Source organism: Penicillium expansum, assembly GCF_000769745.1.
Source record: "Penicillium expansum strain MD-8 chromosome Unknown contig271, whole genome shotgun sequence".
NCBI lineage: Eukaryota > Fungi > Ascomycota > Eurotiomycetes > Eurotiales > Aspergillaceae > Penicillium > Penicillium expansum.
In genome coordinates this window covers 64,152-81,062 of record NW_015971203.1, presented here as the reverse complement: position 1 = coordinate 81,062, position 16,911 = coordinate 64,152, and the positions used below count along the sequence as shown (strand labels likewise).

The following is a 16,911-nucleotide window of genomic DNA, read 5'->3' as shown; positions in this document are numbered from 1 at the left end:
CCCCCCAGCCACCGTCTTATCTGTCGCTTTCCACATTTTCTGCTTTTACCCTTCCTTCATCTCGATTCAATTTTATCATTCATCTTAATCTGACATTCGGTGGAAACATGGCTCCTCCTCCTCCTTCCGCAGCCTTGCCTCTGGTTGAGAGACTTAAGGCCTTGGCGCAGACCCTACAGTGCGTTTCCCTCCGATACTGAAGTGATGCTTCAATTTCTTGTTTATCAGTACTAACGAAATGCCACGTTGCAGGTTTGCCTGGTTCGTTGGGTAGGTCAATTTGCTGAAGCGCACACTGACAATGACCTGAATTCAGGTTCACTAACAATTTCTAGACATGTGACACTTTTGCTCTCCGTCTTCCGCTACTCCCTGTCTTGCATCTTTTTCAACTACTATTCCTCCTCGGCACAGATTGCCTACCGTCTGACCTTCATCTCGGCCGCTGTGACTTATGGAATCGTCGTGTACAAGGGCCACTTCGCTCGGGGCGTCCAGGGCACCCCTCTGGCAATTGTGTTGAAGCTCATCTCTGATGAGAATGTGCAATACCTTGGTGAGTGATCCGCGATGTGACAGTCCAAAATTCAAGCTAACACGCATTATAGGAATGGCTCTGGTTTGGCTGTACTCACGCCAGCTCATCCTGGCTCTTCTGCCTTTCAGCGTCTACTCGGTCTTCCACGTCGCAACCTACAGCCGCATGTACTTGATCCCTACCCTGCAGCCCGCTGCTCCGGCAGCCCCTACCTCTCCCACCTCCCCGAACTCCAAGCCCGCTGCTAAGCAGTCTCCCCTCGCCGAGACCATTGGACGCTTCATCAAGCAATACTACGATGCTAGCATGGGTGTTGTCGCTACTCTCGAGATTGCCCTGCTGTTCCGCCTTGTTCTGTCCGCTATCACTTTCTCCAAGGGTAGCTGGGTGCTCCTGATCGTCTACCTGTCTTTCTTCCGCGCCCGCTACGCACAGAGCTCCTTTGTCCAGCAGGCTGTCCGCCAGCTCACCGCCCGTGCCGACGCCACCATCTCCCACCAGAGCACTCCTCCTCAGGTTCGCCAGGGCTGGGAGGCCGTCAAGGGCGTTGTGCGCCAGGGCTACGAGGCCACCGATATTGGCCGCTACATCTCTGGCCCTACCGCTGCCAAGAAGCCGCAGTAAATGTCGCTAAGGTGATGTGCCAGGCACCTTGCTTTGCAAGCTAGAGCTCATGACGTCAGGAAAAAACCTGAGTTTTCAGTTTGTAAGATTGCTGAATGAAGGTGGCTGGTGAAAGACATAATATTACAGCTTTATCTTTCCCATTAGCATGTTCCCGCCTGAGCGGAGAACATGGAGGATGTCGGAGTATGGGACGCCCAGGTCCCGACTGTAGAAAAGAGGCGGACGCGGAGGAATCCCGCCATGATCATGCTATACGCAACGACTTGTGTTTATTATTTCTAGAGTACTGCGATGCATAGTTTCTGTATTTGCTTTCCTCTTGTCAACATACCTTGTTTCGGATTCATTTCATTATTTCAATATGCAAATTTGTAGAGATCCGCTAAATCTATTACAGGCAACAACATAACTGAAAGGGAAATTTCAACCCGCATAAAAGCAGTGTTGACCAGATTGGAAACCCTGTATGCGGGGATTTGTTAAAAATGAGCATGCACTGGTATGCATATGTAGTTTTGTGAAGGATATCAAGAATAACCAAGACCTCATTTGCGTATTTTATAGGAACCAATCATCCTGTGTCCTTGCATATATGATAAATAAATCACCTTACACCAAATCTTCATGGTCATTCATGCTATAGGCTATTTCCATAGTCATATCTCTTAGGAGATATTAAAATGCTCCAATGACGAAATCCCGTGATTCATGCCTGAGGCGGATCGGGCTTGGCGGCGAAAAGAGGCCGATCAGAATTTTGGCTGGTGGAACAATCATCTCGCAAGCAATACTAATCAATCCTTTCTTGATCTCTTGTCACTCTTTCTTCTTATCCTTACCTCCCAGGGGTGCTCCTCTCCCGTTAAACCTCTCAGCACCCCCTAATCCCCAACCTGGTCCCGACCAGTATCCATCGGGATTGCAGTTTGGCATAATATTGCCATGAGCCTGACCTCGTGGGTGTTCGGCCTGTTCCCAACAGCGACCTCGGACTCAACAGCACCGCCTGCGGGGGACTCGTCTGCCTCGACATGGGCGCAGCCAACTTCAATCGGTGGAATCGATGATTCAAGCTATACTGTTCGAAATGGCCACCTCGCGCTGCTGGAGGATGAAGAGCCTCGGCCGCCATACCTACATGTACAATTACCCCTAGTGGCATCACATCATTGCGCAAAGACTGACCTGATTTGAAACTATAGGCGATGTTAGCTGGTGGTACCGGAGGAACATGCGGTGACATGTTGATGCACTCGTTAGACACAGTCAAGACCCGGCAACAAGGCGATCCGACCTTTCCGCCTAAATACACATCGATGGGCCAGTCATATTCAACAATCTACCGCCAAGAAGGATTCTGTCGTGGATTATATGGAGGAGTAACGCCGGCCCTGCTTGGCTCGTTTCCCGGAACCGTGATCTTCTTCGGCGTCTACGAATACACCAAGCGCTTAATGATCGACTCGGGGATCAACCCCAGCATCGCCTATCTATCAGGTGGTTTCTTTGCCGACTTGGCTGCGTCTGTTGTGTATGTACCATCCGAGGTGCTGAAAACGCGACTCCAGCTGCAGGGCCGATACAACAACCCGCACTTCAACTCGGGCTACAACTACCGCAATATGCAAGATGGCTTCCGTCAAATCGTCCGCCTGGAAGGATTCTCGGCATTATTCCATGGCTACAAGGCCACTATCTTCCGCGACCTCCCGTTTTCGGCGCTTCAATTTGCATTTTACGAGAAAGAGCAATCTATGGCTAAACACTGGGTCGGAAAACGGGACATTGGCCTGGGGTTGGAGATATTGACCGCCGCCACCGCCGGCGGTATGGCTGGTGTAATCACCTGTCCGATGGATGTGGTCAAGACGCGCATCCAAACCCAGCAAAACCCCTTAGAGCCCCCATCCGGCTCCTCGGGTGCTAAACATTCTGTTGAGCACGTACCGAAAGAAAGCCCACGGCCACACGCACCAGCATCTTCACATCCCCACCCTTCCCGGGCACACTCGCGACCAATCTCTACATCGGGGGCAAACACATCAATCCCACTGCCTGGTACACCTCGACTTGACACTTCCTCCGTGTTCACGGGGTTGAAGATGATCTACCGAACAGAAGGTATTGCCGGGTGGTTCCGCGGCGTGGGCCCACGCGGTGTATGGACTAGCATCCAAAGCGGGACTATGCTGGTTATGTATCAGTACCTGCTCAAACAACTTGAGGCCTACCAGATTCTGGAAGAGACCTTGTAAGGCCTTTCATCTAACTCTATGCATTTCCAAGGTTGCTGTTCATTTTTACATTTTTTTTGTCATTGGGAAATGGGGGCGTTGGATTCTTTGTCCCGATCTGGGATGTTATGACCCTGTGTGCTTTGAGCACTTTGTATACTGTTTACCCTACTCTGTGATAGATTATTAGACTGGCTGCGGCCTCCTGTACCATAGCATTTATTTTTCAACTCCATATTATATATATTTTGACATATTTTTGGCATATTCCAGGTTCTATGTTCTGTTTGGTGTGATATCTTTGCTAACATCCAAGCGAAAAGGGCAAATTATATAATAGATATCAAAAAGAAACAAGAAACCTTTTCTATTATACAGCCTTGGTTACCTACCCTAAAAATATCTTAAAAAATGAAGGGAAAAAGCCCATCAAAGAAGTGGAATGATACTGAACAAAGGGAGTGGACGCGCTAAACCGTGTTTTGTTTTGGCGATCCGCGGATGTAAACAATTACCGGCCACTCCCCTCCCTTGCATCTTCTTCCCCCCCCCCCCCCNCCCCCCCCCAGTATTTACTTTCTTATTTGACATTGGTCCAATTTCCTACGTTGATATCGGATACATCATGTCTCTTCCTTATCTCAAGTCGCTGAAAAAGCCCGAGTTGGCTGAGTTGGCTGATCAGACAGACCTGCCACAGTGAGTACGAATGCGATTGTCGCATAGACTGAGCTAATCGAATCGATAGCTACGATGACTATAACAAGAATGATCTTGTGGTAGTGTTGGACAGACATCTTCGCGAAAATCGCTCTATCTTCTCCGGACTCAAGAGCCTCTCTGAATACTACTCGCGCTTGGCCTCCCCACCCCGCAGAGGATCGCCCGTGAAGCGCGAAACCGCACGAACTCCCGCGCGAACCCCAGCACGCCGCTCTGCGAAGAAAGAAGTGAAGGAAGAAGAAATTACGTAAGAGCGCCCCCAATGCGCCATTCCATCGAAGGCCGTCGCACACATACTAACCCACACATTAGCGAGGATGTGGAAGAACCCGTGCCCAGCCCAGCTGTAGTCAGCCCGACTCCAGCTGCGGCGCGCACAGTCGTACGTCAGTCTGCGCGCCAGACACCCCGCCAGACACCCCGTCAACCAGCAGTTCTCGCTACTGTCGTGGACCCCGAGCCATCACTGCCAGCGTCTCCCGCTGCTATCACCGAAGCCATCGATGCGCAGACGCTCAAGCTGCGCGAGAGCATTGAGGATGCATGGACTGCGTCAGGCTTGGTGGATCGGGCGCATTCTCTGCGCGCAGCTCTGAGCAGTGTAAAGGCCGTTGAGATCATTGTGCTGCTGTTTGAGAGTGGCAGTCTTGCGAAAGAGTTGATTCCGATACGTTACCTTACTACTACACCGCCTGTGCAAGCCGCGCAGATCCCTGCAATTCCTATCCGCGTTCCTGATCTGTTTGTGCTGCTGGAAGGTGCATTCTGGGCGCCGTTTTCGCTGTGGTTCCTCACTTGTCTGGTTTTGCCTTTGATTTCTGCCTACTTTATCAACTTGAGCTGGAAGGCTTCTAGCGGTGCGCGCCGCACTCGGTCTGCGTCTAATCTCGCCCAGTTTGATCCTTTGACTTTCAACATCGTCAAGGCGTTGCTGGTGCACGTTGTGTTTGGAAATGATTTCAACTTCTTCGGTATCTATAGCCGGTATGCTATTGGAAAGGTTATCGACTCCGTCCCTGGTGGAGGCGTTGGTCTATTGACTGGATCTGCTGTCGGTGGTGTTAGTGCTCTGTATGAGGCTATTCTGCACCGCTCGTAAGAGTGTGGATATGAATTGTGAGGCTGTACAGATGATCTGGTGAGGAATGGTTACTCAGTAGTTTTGGATGATTGTTATCCCATTCGTCTCCATGGTTGTTTTTTTGGTTTACGGGTTCAAGTTTTTAGTCACTGGTATGTGGATTATGCGATATGCGATATTGGGGTTCTTTTCTTGCTTTCTCTTTCCCCTGTCTTTCGTGGTCTCTCGTTCTAGCCAGAGAAGGCGCCTTGGGGTTCTGATTCTGATTTTTGTTCTGATCATCTTTTTGGGAGATTCTCCTCCCCTGTTTTCTCTTCTAATGACCGATTCATTATTTTCCAGTCTGTAACAGGAACATCAGAGTGTAGTAGTATAAGTGCTATGGACGACTTTTCTAATGTTGGTTAAGCCCTTGTTGTTCTGTAGATGGATGAGGGTCTTTAAGCCCAGAGGCACCGACGACGAAGAAAAGGTCCCGAACAGGCGCTTGGAATCAAGGAGTTCTTGAAGAGCCCCAGAGGCCAAACAGAAGCCCACGGCGACGTTCTTATATTGATCCAAACGCGTACTGGACACACAACGGTTGGCGAAAGCCAATCTATCATGTGTGTTGCTATGGTAGGGCTGAATCGCAAATTTGCAAGAGCGATGTGTGAGACTGATAGCCTAAGAAGCTCCTTGAGGCGTGGGAGGCCCACACAGACCGTCGTGGGTTCCTATTAACCCCCATACCGAAAGTCATGCTTCAAGCTCACGGTCACCTCTTCAACCTCTCCGCCAACTCCACTGTGAACAAAACCGGCACAGAGGTCTCAACCTCCACCTTGTCAGCGCGGATATGATTGCTCGTGGATATCTGTCCTCCAATCTCGGTATGCCAATTCTCCACATCCCATTCAAAGCCATGGGTTGTAATCTTGGCGGGTGCTGAGAGGGGGATGATCCCAATATTTTCTTCGAAGAAGTATTCTGGTTCTGGTTCTGGTTCTTGCTCTTGCTCCTGATCCTGATCCTGATCCTGATCCTGATCCTGCTCTTGCTCACGCTTTCGTTTTCTCGGTGAGTTGCTTACATCTGATGTCGACGCTGTCGCGATGTCTGCACGTTTGGTTGCGGGAGTGTGGATTGTGTTCTTCCCCGTTTGGATTATGAAGGTAATACTTTCCTCAGAGACGAGATAGAGGTTACCACCTGCAGCTGGCTTGGCATCAGAGGTCGAGGTGTTGGTTTCATTTTCACGGATTGACCGCTGCGTCTGCGTCATCATGTACAAATGGTGGACTTGGGAGAAGGCTTGATCCACACGGCCGCCTAGACCGCCGAGGATCACAATTTCCAGAGGTGATTGATCAGATGATGAGGTTGATGTGCTCTCATTTGCGCCATTGGTGTCTGGTTTGGTAGTGTTTGCTCCTTTTCGAGGAGAAGCTATTATCTCTGCAGCATGTGCGTTGAGATATGTCAGACACTTTGTGAAGTCTGTTGAGTATTGATCTGGATCTTGGAGGACAGATACTCCGAGTTTCTCATAATGTTCTCGCACTGCGGGGCGGATAGAATCAAGGTCGCCGACAATGCAGTCAGGAAGCTATATCCCTGGTCAGTTTGATCTTTGTTGTGCAGCAATTAGGTCTTTAGTTGCAGCCCGGAGAGATTATGCAAAAATCCATATATATATCGCTTACTTCTTTAGGTTCTTTTTCATTATCTTCCGGCATATCAAAAAGCCGATTGGCACCTCCGTCGGCGCAAATGATATAGGATGCTACATACTCATTAGTATTTCTTATTCAACATATCGTGCTTATATGAAATTGATATAGAAACTTACCATATCTGCTCAACACTCCAAAAGCTTTCTCATTGATGGGCTGATTGAGGATGAGAAGAGCGTAAGGCGAAGGACTCCCCTCAGGACGGAAGAATCGACTGGGATCCCACTCCATTGCAAGAGATGAATACAAACCAAACTGAATAGTCCAAAAAATGTAAACAAACCAAGAGAAATCAAAGCCCAAAAGGATTGCGTGGTGATGATATGATTATCTTGACTTAAGCTGCAACGTGACTGGCTGACGCGGGCAGAACAACCTCAGGCCAAAATCCACATCGCTTTCCAACTTCTCCATCCCGCGGTGCCTCGACTCCCCTCCTCTCAATCCCTTCTTGGAGGAACTTTCGGTCAATTCGATTGATTCCCACACTTCTTACACATAATGTTCCGTCCCGCCGCTCGAGCGCTTGCCCGCGCGCCTGCTGTCGCAGCCCGTACACCAGCGAACAGACGATTGATAAGCACCGGTCCGACCAAGTCGAGAAGCTGGAAGAACACTTTCTTGCGATTGGGCTTGGCTGGTGGTGCTATCTACTACTACAACACGAGCAGTGTTTTCTCCGAGGAGCCGAAGTGTATGTCTTGCCGATTGAAGCTGGGGTTGCCCTTGTTCCTCGCTTCCGAGGTTGCAAGCTGCGACAATCCCGTCACAGTCAAGAATAATGAATTTTGGAACCACAAACCACTAACACTGCTTTCATTTGGCTTTAGTCTCTATCCTTTCTTCGATCCGGAAACAAAATGGTGACGATGCCAACTCCCAGACCCTCGACTCCATTACTCCCAAGATCCGGCAAGAACGAGCTGCCGAGCAGTCCCAGAAGAGCGAGTCTGCTGCTTTGGAAGGTGGCCTGAATCCTCAGGAGCTCCAGGAAGAGGCCAGCCAGGAGGCTGCTTTCAACCCGGAGACCGGTGAGATCAACTGGGACTGCCCTTGTCTCGGAGGCATGGCCCACGGGCCTTGCGGAGAGAACTTCAAGGCTGCGTTCAGCTGCTTCGTCTTCTCCGAGGAAGAGCCCAAGGGCATCGACTGCATTGATAAATTCAAGTATGTTTTACTGTCATTTTTGAGGGCGACGGTCCTGAGCTGACAATTTTTGTAGGGCAATGCAAGACTGCTTCCGGGAATACCCCGAAGTCTACGGCGCCGAGCTGGAAGACGACGATGAGCCTCAACCCCAGTCCGATGCTCCTGCCCCCTCCGAAGCTCCCGCTACTCCCGAAGTTTCCCCCACTGCCGCCGAGCTGGATGCATCGTCGCATCCCACTGAGAAGCAGACCCGCGCCAAGGAAGTCCACACCCAGGTAAAGGCCGAGACCGCTGCTGCAGGCGAGAACATCGAGGGCGACTCTCTCATCCCCAAGGCTGCGCATGACGCGGAGGAGAAGAACCCGGCCAACAAGGCCTAGAACTGTCTTCTCGCATCCCTGCTTCCTGTTTGACACCACCCTCCCCTAGAGACAAGCCTACTGCTCGATTTATTTTCTGTAATGCACACATCAGGGACTGGGATTGGAGTTGTGTATTATATAGACCTTTCCGCCATCTCTCCATCTCCCGTTTTGCCATCGATGCATTTTCCCCTCCGTGATCTTTCAGCATATCCATTCCCCCGGTCTGCGCTCCTCTGTGTTCTTCCCGATACTTCCTCTCTGTCAATGTGTAACTTACTGTACTGATATGCTTCACGCTCTTGTCCCTTGGACAAATAAAAGAAAGAGGGGAAATCGAATAGATTCGTTGCATCATGACTGGTATCAAGTATAGAGCCTTTGCATAAAGTACTTGGCAAGGAGGGCATATTTCTTATTTGACAAGAGTGCATTACCTGGTCCATTTCCAGTGGAAACCCTTGTCAATGTATAGATGTTAGTTTCTGCAGAACCGCCGGGGTTTTCACCGGATCCGAGCCAAACTGTTGCTTGGTACATCCGAATATAATACCACGTGATGAGACTGGATCTCACTTAGGCGCTTAGGCAACAAGTCCCGCGGGAATCTCGACAGGCACTGCATGTTTCTTTGGTGGTATCCGCCTTTATTGCACCTCTGTGGCTATAACCATGGACAATGCAGTGTCATTTGGCAGTTTGAATTCGGGTGTCCAGACAGGGATTAATCATGGCACGATAAATGCTTCACTCAATCTTTCTACAGGTGAGCCATCTTAGTCTTCATGAGGAGAGAGAGGCTCTGAAGCTGAGCAGACTTCATTGACCAAATATAGACCCCCTAGACAAGTTATATATTGCCCACGGAGCCGAATTCAACTCATATGGGGATCAACATGAAGATGATTGTCTTCCGGGCACAAGAATCGAGCTTCTCGAAACCATACAACAATGGGTTCGGTCACCGCACGGAAAGTGTATATTTTGGTTGAATGGCATGGCTGGAACGGGGAAGTCGACAATCTCCCGCACAGTCGCAAAGTCCTTTCGGCAAAAGCAACTAGTCATTGCTTGCTTCTTCTTCAAAAGAGGCGAGGGAGATAGAGGGAATGCTAAGAAGTTTTTCTCAACAATTACCCGGCAACTAGCGGCTGGAATTCCTGATCTGACACCTAGTATTCGCAAGGCAATTCATAGTGACCCTGATCTTGCCACAAAGTCATTGAGTGAGCAGTTTGATAAACTAATCATTCAGCCGTTCCAGAGCTTGCAAAACCTCACCCTTCCAATTCCGGTGGTGGCCATTGTGATCGATGCTTTAGACGAATGTGAAACCGACAATGATATTCGAGTCATAGTACAATTACTACCTCAAGTACAAAAGATCAAGGCTGTCCAGTTTCGAATCTTCTTAACAAGCCGACCTGAATTACCGATTCGCCTAGGCTTTTTGAAAATTGCAAAACATGAATATCGGGATCTCGCTCTCCATGAGATCCCCGAGGCTGTGACAGCACATGACATAACATTGTTCCTGAAAGACCGGCTGAATAGGATTAGGGACACGAAAGATGTCCCTGTAGACTGGCCTAGAGACGAGGAGATTCAATCCCTTGTGGCGATGTCAGTCCCGTTGTTCATTTCAGCAGCTACTGTGTGCCGTTTAGTGGAAGTGAAGCTGGACCCTGTGGAATCCCTCACCGATCTCCTCAGGGACCAAGCCAACTATGCAACAACAATGGACAAAACATATCTACCAGTTCTTACACAATTTTTGAATGGCCGAGATGACGATTATACGGAGCAATTGCTGCAAAGTTTTCAACAAATTGTCGGCCTCATAATACTTCTTGCTGTCCCCCTTTCCGTGAACGGGCTCTCCGGGTTTCTGGATATTAAAGCTAGAGTGATTACGAATCTATTAGATTCTTTTCGATCCGTTCTTAGCTTACCCAGAAACCCGGATCTGCCGGTTAAAATCTTACACGCCTCGTTTCGAGACTTTTTAGTCCAGTCAAATGGTAAATTTCGAGTTAACGAGCGCAAAAAGCATAAGGAAATTGCTCTCAACTGTCTCAAAATTATGCGAACTCATCTCAAGAAAAATATCTGCAATCTGGAAACCCCTTGCACGAATAGGACAGACATCGATCCGCAGTCTCTTCGCCAGTGTTTCCCACCAGAGCTCGAATACTCCTGTCGGTACTGGGCCCACCATGTCAAACACGGCGAGATCTTATCCTCCGGGATAGAAAATGTGTTATTCTTCCTACGGGAGAAGTTTCTGCACTGGGTAGAAGCAATGAGTCTTCTGGGGTTCATGTCGGAAGTGATGGTATTGCTGGACCTCCTCTATGTTATATCAGTATGTTTTTTTCGATTCTGGTATGTGATTCGTGCTAATGATATAGGACTACCAAAAACACGCGATTTCAGACTTTATACACGACGCAAAGCGCTTTATTCTCAAAAATCGTCGAATTGTTGATGAAATGCCTCTCCGGCTTTATTGCTCAGCGCTGATATTCGCGCCACGAATGTCGATAATTCGCAGAGAGTTCGAAACAGAGATTCCTACTTGGATATCCCAGTTACCACATGTCAACGAAAGGTGGAGCGCAGAATTGCAAGCGTTTGAGGGTCATTCAGATGAGGTTCGGTCGGTGGCATTCTCCCCTGACGGTCGGCTGCTAGTATCCGGCTCTGATACGATAGTCCGAGTCTGGGACGTCACGACGGGCACCTTACAGCAAACTTGCACAGGTCATTCATACGCAGTTTTATCAGTATCTTTCTCGCCCAACGGTCGACTACTGGCTTCTGGGTCTGATGATGGCACACTTCGGCTCTGGGACGTAACGACGGGTGTATTACAGCAGACTTTTAACCACAACCTAGACCAGGTCTTCTCGGTAGCTTTCTCGCCTGATAGCCGTCTAATAGCATCTGGTTCCTATGATCCAATCGTGCGGCTTTGGGACACCATGACTGGTGTCCTACAACAGACCTTTAAGGGCCATTCGGATTCAGTTCGGTCGGTAGGTTTCTCACCTAACGGTCGGTTACTAGCATCTGGCTCAGATGATGAAAGCGTGCCACTTTGGGATACTACACTAGGCACTATTCAACATATCCTTAAGGGTCATACAGACTGGGTTCGCTCGGTGGCTTTCTCGCCTAATGGCCGACTACTAGCTTCTGGCTCTGATGATAGGACAGTGCGGCTTTGGGACACCACAACGGGACAGGGTACTTCAAAGGATGACTTAGGTCAAGTTTTATCGGTGACTTTCTCGCCCGGCGGCCGGCTACTGGCGTCTGGTTCCCATGACCAAAATGTGCGAATCTGGGATACCGCGACTAGCGTCTTCCAACATACTATTCAACGCCATTCAGGCCCAGTTTCGTCAGTGGCCTTTTCCCCCGATGGTCGGACACTCGCGTTCGGTTCCTCTGATAAGATAGTTCGGCTTTGGGATGCCACAATCGGACTAGAGCAGAGTTTTACAAGGTTTTCAGACCTTGTTCAGTCAGGTCAGCCGGTGACGCCTTTTTCCGACGACAAGCGGCGAGCGGAAATCCTTGGTGGTTTTGCCCGATGTATGGATATTTTAACGGGGTTGCACAGCCCAGAGCACTTTCCAAGCCTGTATTCAACTATAACGTTCTCACCTGACGGTCGGCTATTAGCCTCAACCTCCGAAAATAACATAGTCTGTCTCTGGGATACTACAACGGGCACCTTACAGCACGCTCTTAAGGGCCATCTACGCCGAGCTTCCTTCATAGCTTCCTCGCCTAATGACCGGCTCCTAGCGTCTAGTTCTGAAGATCGAAACCTCCAACTCAGGGACACCACGACCGGTGCCTTAAAGCAGACTTTCGAAAGCTATTTTGATCCAAATTCGTTAGTGGTCTTCTCGTCAAACGGTAGGCTACTAGCCTCTCTTTCCTCTGAGTCAACAGACACGCCCAGAGATTTGTTTGGGGTGGAGACGAGTCCTAACAATTTACCATGGTTGGCTCCTGTAGATTTCCCGTGGCTGTCGTCGTTTAGAGATCATTCACTGCTGCCATGGCGTTCTATTGACGACACGCCGAGACCCTTACAACTTGAAATTGTCGATATAGATGTAGCTTTTAGCGGTACTTCAGATCAGGCTGGGTCAAATAGTGCCTATAGACACGATAAAGACATTGTCCGGGTCTGGGACACCACGACGGGAATCTTACAACAGATTATCGAGGGTCGTTCGCGTTCAATATTATCGGTGCGGTTTTCGCCCGATGACCAGCTACTGGTGTTCGATTCATCTGATAAGATAATCCAACTTCGGGACCCCGCAACTGGCGCCATACAAGAAAATGAGAGCATGGAACGAATGGATACGGAAGTCGAACTTCCTCAGGACAAACCGTACTCGAGCACAGACCCGGAGTCCTTTGATATTCCGACATGTGGCATCCATACCTCTCATTCGCCTCACTTGAATCTGAAGATTGATATATTGCAGAAGCAGTGGGTAACACTGAACGGCGAAAAGGTACTGTGGCTTCCTCCTGAGTTTCGGCCTCACTTTTGGGCCACCAACGGTGGCATACTTGCACTTGGATACTTCCCGGAGCGGATCTCCTTCCTCGGCTTTTGTAGGTAGTAGAAAACACTGGTAATAGAATTTAAAGAGAAACCTTGGACATGATTGGCCCTTCCACAATCATTGTCATCTATTGTAATAACTGTTGCCTAGCCCTATATTGATGCAATCTTCGAATAACACTGGCCCCATTCCATAATTCCTCATCTCCTTCGTTGCTCCTCTCCGGCATTCCCACCTGCTCTAATGTAAATGAAGCTGCGACAGATCCATAACAAGCCGCTTCAAGGATATTACCACTGCTTTGAAGGTATCCAATGGCGAAGCCTCCCAGAAATGAGTTTCCAGCTCCAGTGGGATCAATCACTTTAGCAGCCTGCTCTTCACTCATGCCTGCTGTGTAAAACGGAGGTAGCCACTGAGAAGTGATGCTACGCGATTGGATGAGGCAGCCATTTTCACCAGCTCGAATGACCACCGCGCCTTTTCCTTTTAGGCCGACTCCGTTAGCTAGAAAATTTGAGCCCAATCTTTCGATCTCAGACTTATCGGATGAAGCCGGGGATTTTTCAAAAAATGCCTTCAGCTCCAAGTGATTTGGAGAGAACACGTCGACTAAAGCTGCGGTCTCGAGACAGGCTTCGAGGTTCTCCGGTTTGCATGAAAGAGGGGCCGGCTCCCAGATAATCAAAGGACGATCTTGTATACCATCCTGCTCTCGAAGAGCGAGAATATGTAGAGCGTGTCTTTTCATATCTTGGGGACTAGCAAGATAATGATACACCTTGGAAGTTAGCAAGGCGGTGCCTTGCAACTTGCTTTCTTGAACTGTAAGAACCGGCGTTGTGTATTTGAAACTCTTAGCTGGAAGAAAAGTTAGCTCATTCCTATATGTTTCATGCGCTGGTTTGGTGAGCATGAACCAAGAGTTTTGATCCATCGAAAAGTGGAAACAAACGGGATAGTACGGGCGAAGAGGAAGAGCAAATGGAAAGGGATTTCGTACGCCCAAATGTAGTATCTTGATACTCTAATAAGCCTCGAGTTGAAGGCCTGTCTGATTCTTTTTCTATAACCAGGTCTGTGTCCCAGCTATGCAGGTACTCTGCAATAGCGTCTGGGAAGTCATTTCCAACATGGATCGGCCAAGCCAAGGAGCGGCTGAGTGGGGAGGGTAGAAACAACCGAGCACCAAGAGTCGCTGGAAAAAATATATTTTATTAGACATTTGATTGTTCTTACTCGATATAGTGTGCAGGCAGAACGAACCATAAGCTCCGGACCCTCCTAGTACATTGGTCAAAGGTTTCCGGTTGGGAATATGAATCTCGTCAAGCACCACCAAGCCAAAGCTTGCGAAAGAAATAATTTCCATAGGAGAATGTCCCCAAGCCCGCTTTTCCCAGACAGAATGTTACAAGTTCGTTTGGTCTGAGGTCGAAACAAACAGGGGGTCCGGGGTCCGATGAAACGGGCCGAACTTTCGGCGTGCCCAGCCCGCTTAGTGGGTACCTCGGCAAGTTGCCGAGGTTCTAGCTGATGTTCTAGCCGAACAAAAGAATTGCATGATCCTGGGCACTTCTTATGTATGGAGAGGACGTTATTTTTATGATCGGTGAATCAGGTCAGATTTGGCGAAACCAGTAGTTGCTTAATACGTAAAAATTTGCAATTTGTTAATCCTTCTCTTCTTTCTGTGAACCCCATTCAAGCTAACTCGCATTCTATCAAGCTCTCGGCACTATCCAGCGGGGTCCATATTTTAGTAATTTTGAGGCCAACTGGTTCAATAACTCGATGCCATTGTTGTTCAGTTCGCTCCTTGGCACCAAGATCCACCATCATTATGAGGTCCAGGGAAGTAGCCTGCCAGTGGGCCCCGGTATTGGGAATGACGTTCTCGTTGATCAACAACTTGCTGTAGCCGGGTGTCATCGCAGCGACCAATTGCGACAGAATTTTCTGGCATGTCTCGTCATTCCAGTCGTGCAGGACGGAGTGCAAGAAATATACTCGCGCACCTAGACACATGTCAGTTACTACTTGATATTCGATGTGTGTTATGATGCCACTCACCCTTGATGGGCTGCTCCTGGTAGAAATCGTGAACCATGGGCTTAATTCCTGGGTTCAACGACTTGATATCTTTCAAAACGTGTGGCTGATCTTGCAGGATCAATTTGCCGGGTGTGTTTGGCCACTTCGATATGAACTCCTCCAGGTCGTGCCCTTTGTTTCCACCAACATCCACGAGGAAAACGTCTTCTTTGCCGGTCTTTGCTCCCTCGATGAGAGTTTGTACCGGGTAGAAATTTCCATCCATCCAGCTGGGCCTACCTTGGTGGTAGGCCGACATGAGATTGTTGAATTGAGCGCCGAGTTCAGGATAGTCGGGGTTCTTGCCGTTAAGAAATTCGAAGAAAGGATAGTCGGTCTTGAATCCTAGAGTAAAAGGACAGTCTGTTCCTTTGGTGGGACTTCGATAATCGTTTTTCTTGAGCCAGGCGGGCAGCGCGTTGATTGCTGGGAGGGTGCATCCAGTACTGCAGGCGAAAACTTAAGTCAGTAGACCAATCTGGAGAGGAGACAATCCACACGTGTAACTACTTACATGCACGGCCAAGCATCATTGTACCGTTTAATGGCCAGTGTGGTAGTCAGCCCATTACGGCCATACTCATCCATGCCAGTCTCAACAAAAACCCCCATTGTGGCGAGATGCTTCATGATACGACCTTCGCAACGATGAGCATCTCATAATTGTCTGATTTGAAAATTATCACTGACCAAGAAGTTCAGGTTCTGCGCCTGTTGTTGCTGCGAGCTCTGCCACCGTTTTAGGCTTGTCCGTCTGCGCTAATATGAAGAATATTCCCAAATCGATACAGGTTTCAATGCCGGCGAACGCTGTGGGCTATGATAAAAAACGAACAAATGAGTATTCTCGACTCCTGAACTAACATCTTCTTTGCTCTGACGCACCTGGGCCCAACAGTATCGCAGCATGGTCTCCTGGGGTGTTTCCATTGCCTGCACGAGAGACCGGGCTGTCTCCAGAAGCTTTAAACGCGCATCAGCATCACCATTGCTGTAAGCCTGGGAGTGAGAATCAATTTCCTTTTGCAAATGGGCAAGCTTTTCAGGGGCACTGGGCGTAGTGGCAACTTGAGGATCAATGATGGCGACCCCATGGCCATTAGTTCTAGATTCGTTTGATACACCGGTGACTGCCATGTTGAAGGTTGTTTATGAACTTGGGACCTCTTTCAAGGAGAGAAAATGGCAAAATTAGAACTGAAACATGGACTATCTCCAACATCCGGCCATATAAGGGGGACTACGATCCGACTTAAAGCGAGTGTAATTGTGTACTCCGTACGGAGTATGGGTTCCACTATGGAACACAAAAATCCTGATAGTTTCTCATGCCTAGATGATACTGAAACAAACTACCGTAAACTAAAGCTATAAGAGGGTCATTCCGTTATTCCGTTATTCCGTTATGTGTTTATTGTATTATTCATTCATTCCNNNGGGGGGGGGGGGGGGGGGGGGGGGGGGGGGGGGGGGCGAAGAAATGGAGCCAATCTACTTATTGGTCGATGATCGGGGGTAATCAGACCATGTCTAACAATTAGTGCATGCGGGTCTTCGATATGGGACGAAAACCTATATAATATACTGGGATCAGCACGCTAAAACCACACGCGGTTACATCGGAGGTGGATGGAAGCCTCGCAGGATTGTGATGCTTGTCACTAATGCATTCTGCCCCGTAATTTGCGCTAGAGAAGGCCAATCAAATATTTATATTGTTACGCCTTATAAAGAAAAGTGGATCTGTTCTAACATACAATATAGCGTCGACATGATCCCTGTACTCCGTA

At 48.9% G+C, this 16,911-nt stretch overlaps 7 protein-coding genes across 7 annotated transcripts; 5 read left to right on the top strand and 2 right to left on the bottom strand.

Moving 5' to 3' along the window:
- Window positions 1–107: 107 nt before the first annotated feature.
- On the top strand, window positions 108–1,162 carry PEX2_080960 (uncharacterized protein; the record flags this gene model as incomplete). The annotated part of the gene is made up of 4 exons (XM_016745366.1): window positions 108–178; window positions 253–270; window positions 336–556; window positions 609–1,162. 4 exons carry the CDS (start codon window positions 108–110, stop codon window positions 1,160–1,162), a joined length of 864 nt encoding a protein of 287 aa, XP_016602125.1.
- A 945-nt stretch (window positions 1,163–2,107) lies between these two features.
- Window positions 2,108–3,420, top strand: PEX2_080950 (putative mitochondrial carrier protein; the record flags this gene model as incomplete). The annotated part of the gene is made up of 2 exons (XM_016745365.1): window positions 2,108–2,305; window positions 2,368–3,420. 2 exons carry the CDS (start codon window positions 2,108–2,110, stop codon window positions 3,418–3,420), a joined length of 1,251 nt encoding a protein of 416 aa, XP_016602124.1.
- A 604-nt stretch (window positions 3,421–4,024) lies between these two features.
- On the top strand, window positions 4,025–5,221 carry PEX2_080940 (uncharacterized protein; the record flags this gene model as incomplete). The annotated part of the gene is made up of 3 exons (XM_016745364.1): window positions 4,025–4,098; window positions 4,148–4,369; window positions 4,435–5,221. The coding sequence occupies 3 exons, from the start codon at window positions 4,025–4,027 to the stop codon at window positions 5,219–5,221; spliced, it is 1,083 nt and encodes a 360-aa protein (XP_016602123.1).
- Window positions 5,222–5,960: 739 nt separating this feature from the next.
- PEX2_080930 (thiamine diphosphokinase) lies at window positions 5,961–7,149 on the bottom strand (the record flags this gene model as incomplete). The annotated part of the gene is made up of 3 exons (XM_016745363.1): window positions 5,961–6,791; window positions 6,889–6,968; window positions 7,035–7,149. 3 exons carry the CDS (start codon window positions 7,147–7,149, stop codon window positions 5,961–5,963), a joined length of 1,026 nt encoding a protein of 341 aa, XP_016602122.1.
- A 270-nt stretch (window positions 7,150–7,419) lies between these two features.
- On the top strand, window positions 7,420–8,447 carry PEX2_080920 (coiled-coil-helix-coiled-coil-helix domain-containing protein; the record flags this gene model as incomplete). The annotated part of the gene is made up of 3 exons (XM_016745362.1): window positions 7,420–7,612; window positions 7,749–8,085; window positions 8,141–8,447. The coding sequence occupies 3 exons, from the start codon at window positions 7,420–7,422 to the stop codon at window positions 8,445–8,447; spliced, it is 837 nt and encodes a 278-aa protein (XP_016602121.1).
- Window positions 8,448–9,101: 654 nt separating this feature from the next.
- On the top strand, window positions 9,102–13,084 carry PEX2_080910 (WD40 repeat domain-containing protein; the record flags this gene model as incomplete). Its single annotated transcript, XM_016745361.1, has 3 exons — window positions 9,102–9,195; window positions 9,266–10,794; window positions 10,841–13,084. 3 exons carry the CDS (start codon window positions 9,102–9,104, stop codon window positions 13,082–13,084), a joined length of 3,867 nt encoding a protein of 1,288 aa, XP_016602120.1.
- Window positions 13,085–14,731: 1,647 nt separating this feature from the next.
- On the bottom strand, window positions 14,732–16,258 carry PEX2_080900 (O-methyltransferase, family 2; the record flags this gene model as incomplete). The annotated part of the gene is made up of 5 exons (XM_016745360.1): window positions 14,732–15,045; window positions 15,101–15,567; window positions 15,636–15,759; window positions 15,812–15,938; window positions 15,986–16,258. 5 exons carry the CDS (start codon window positions 16,256–16,258, stop codon window positions 14,732–14,734), a joined length of 1,305 nt encoding a protein of 434 aa, XP_016602119.1.
- Between the last annotated feature and the right edge of the window lie 653 nt (window positions 16,259–16,911).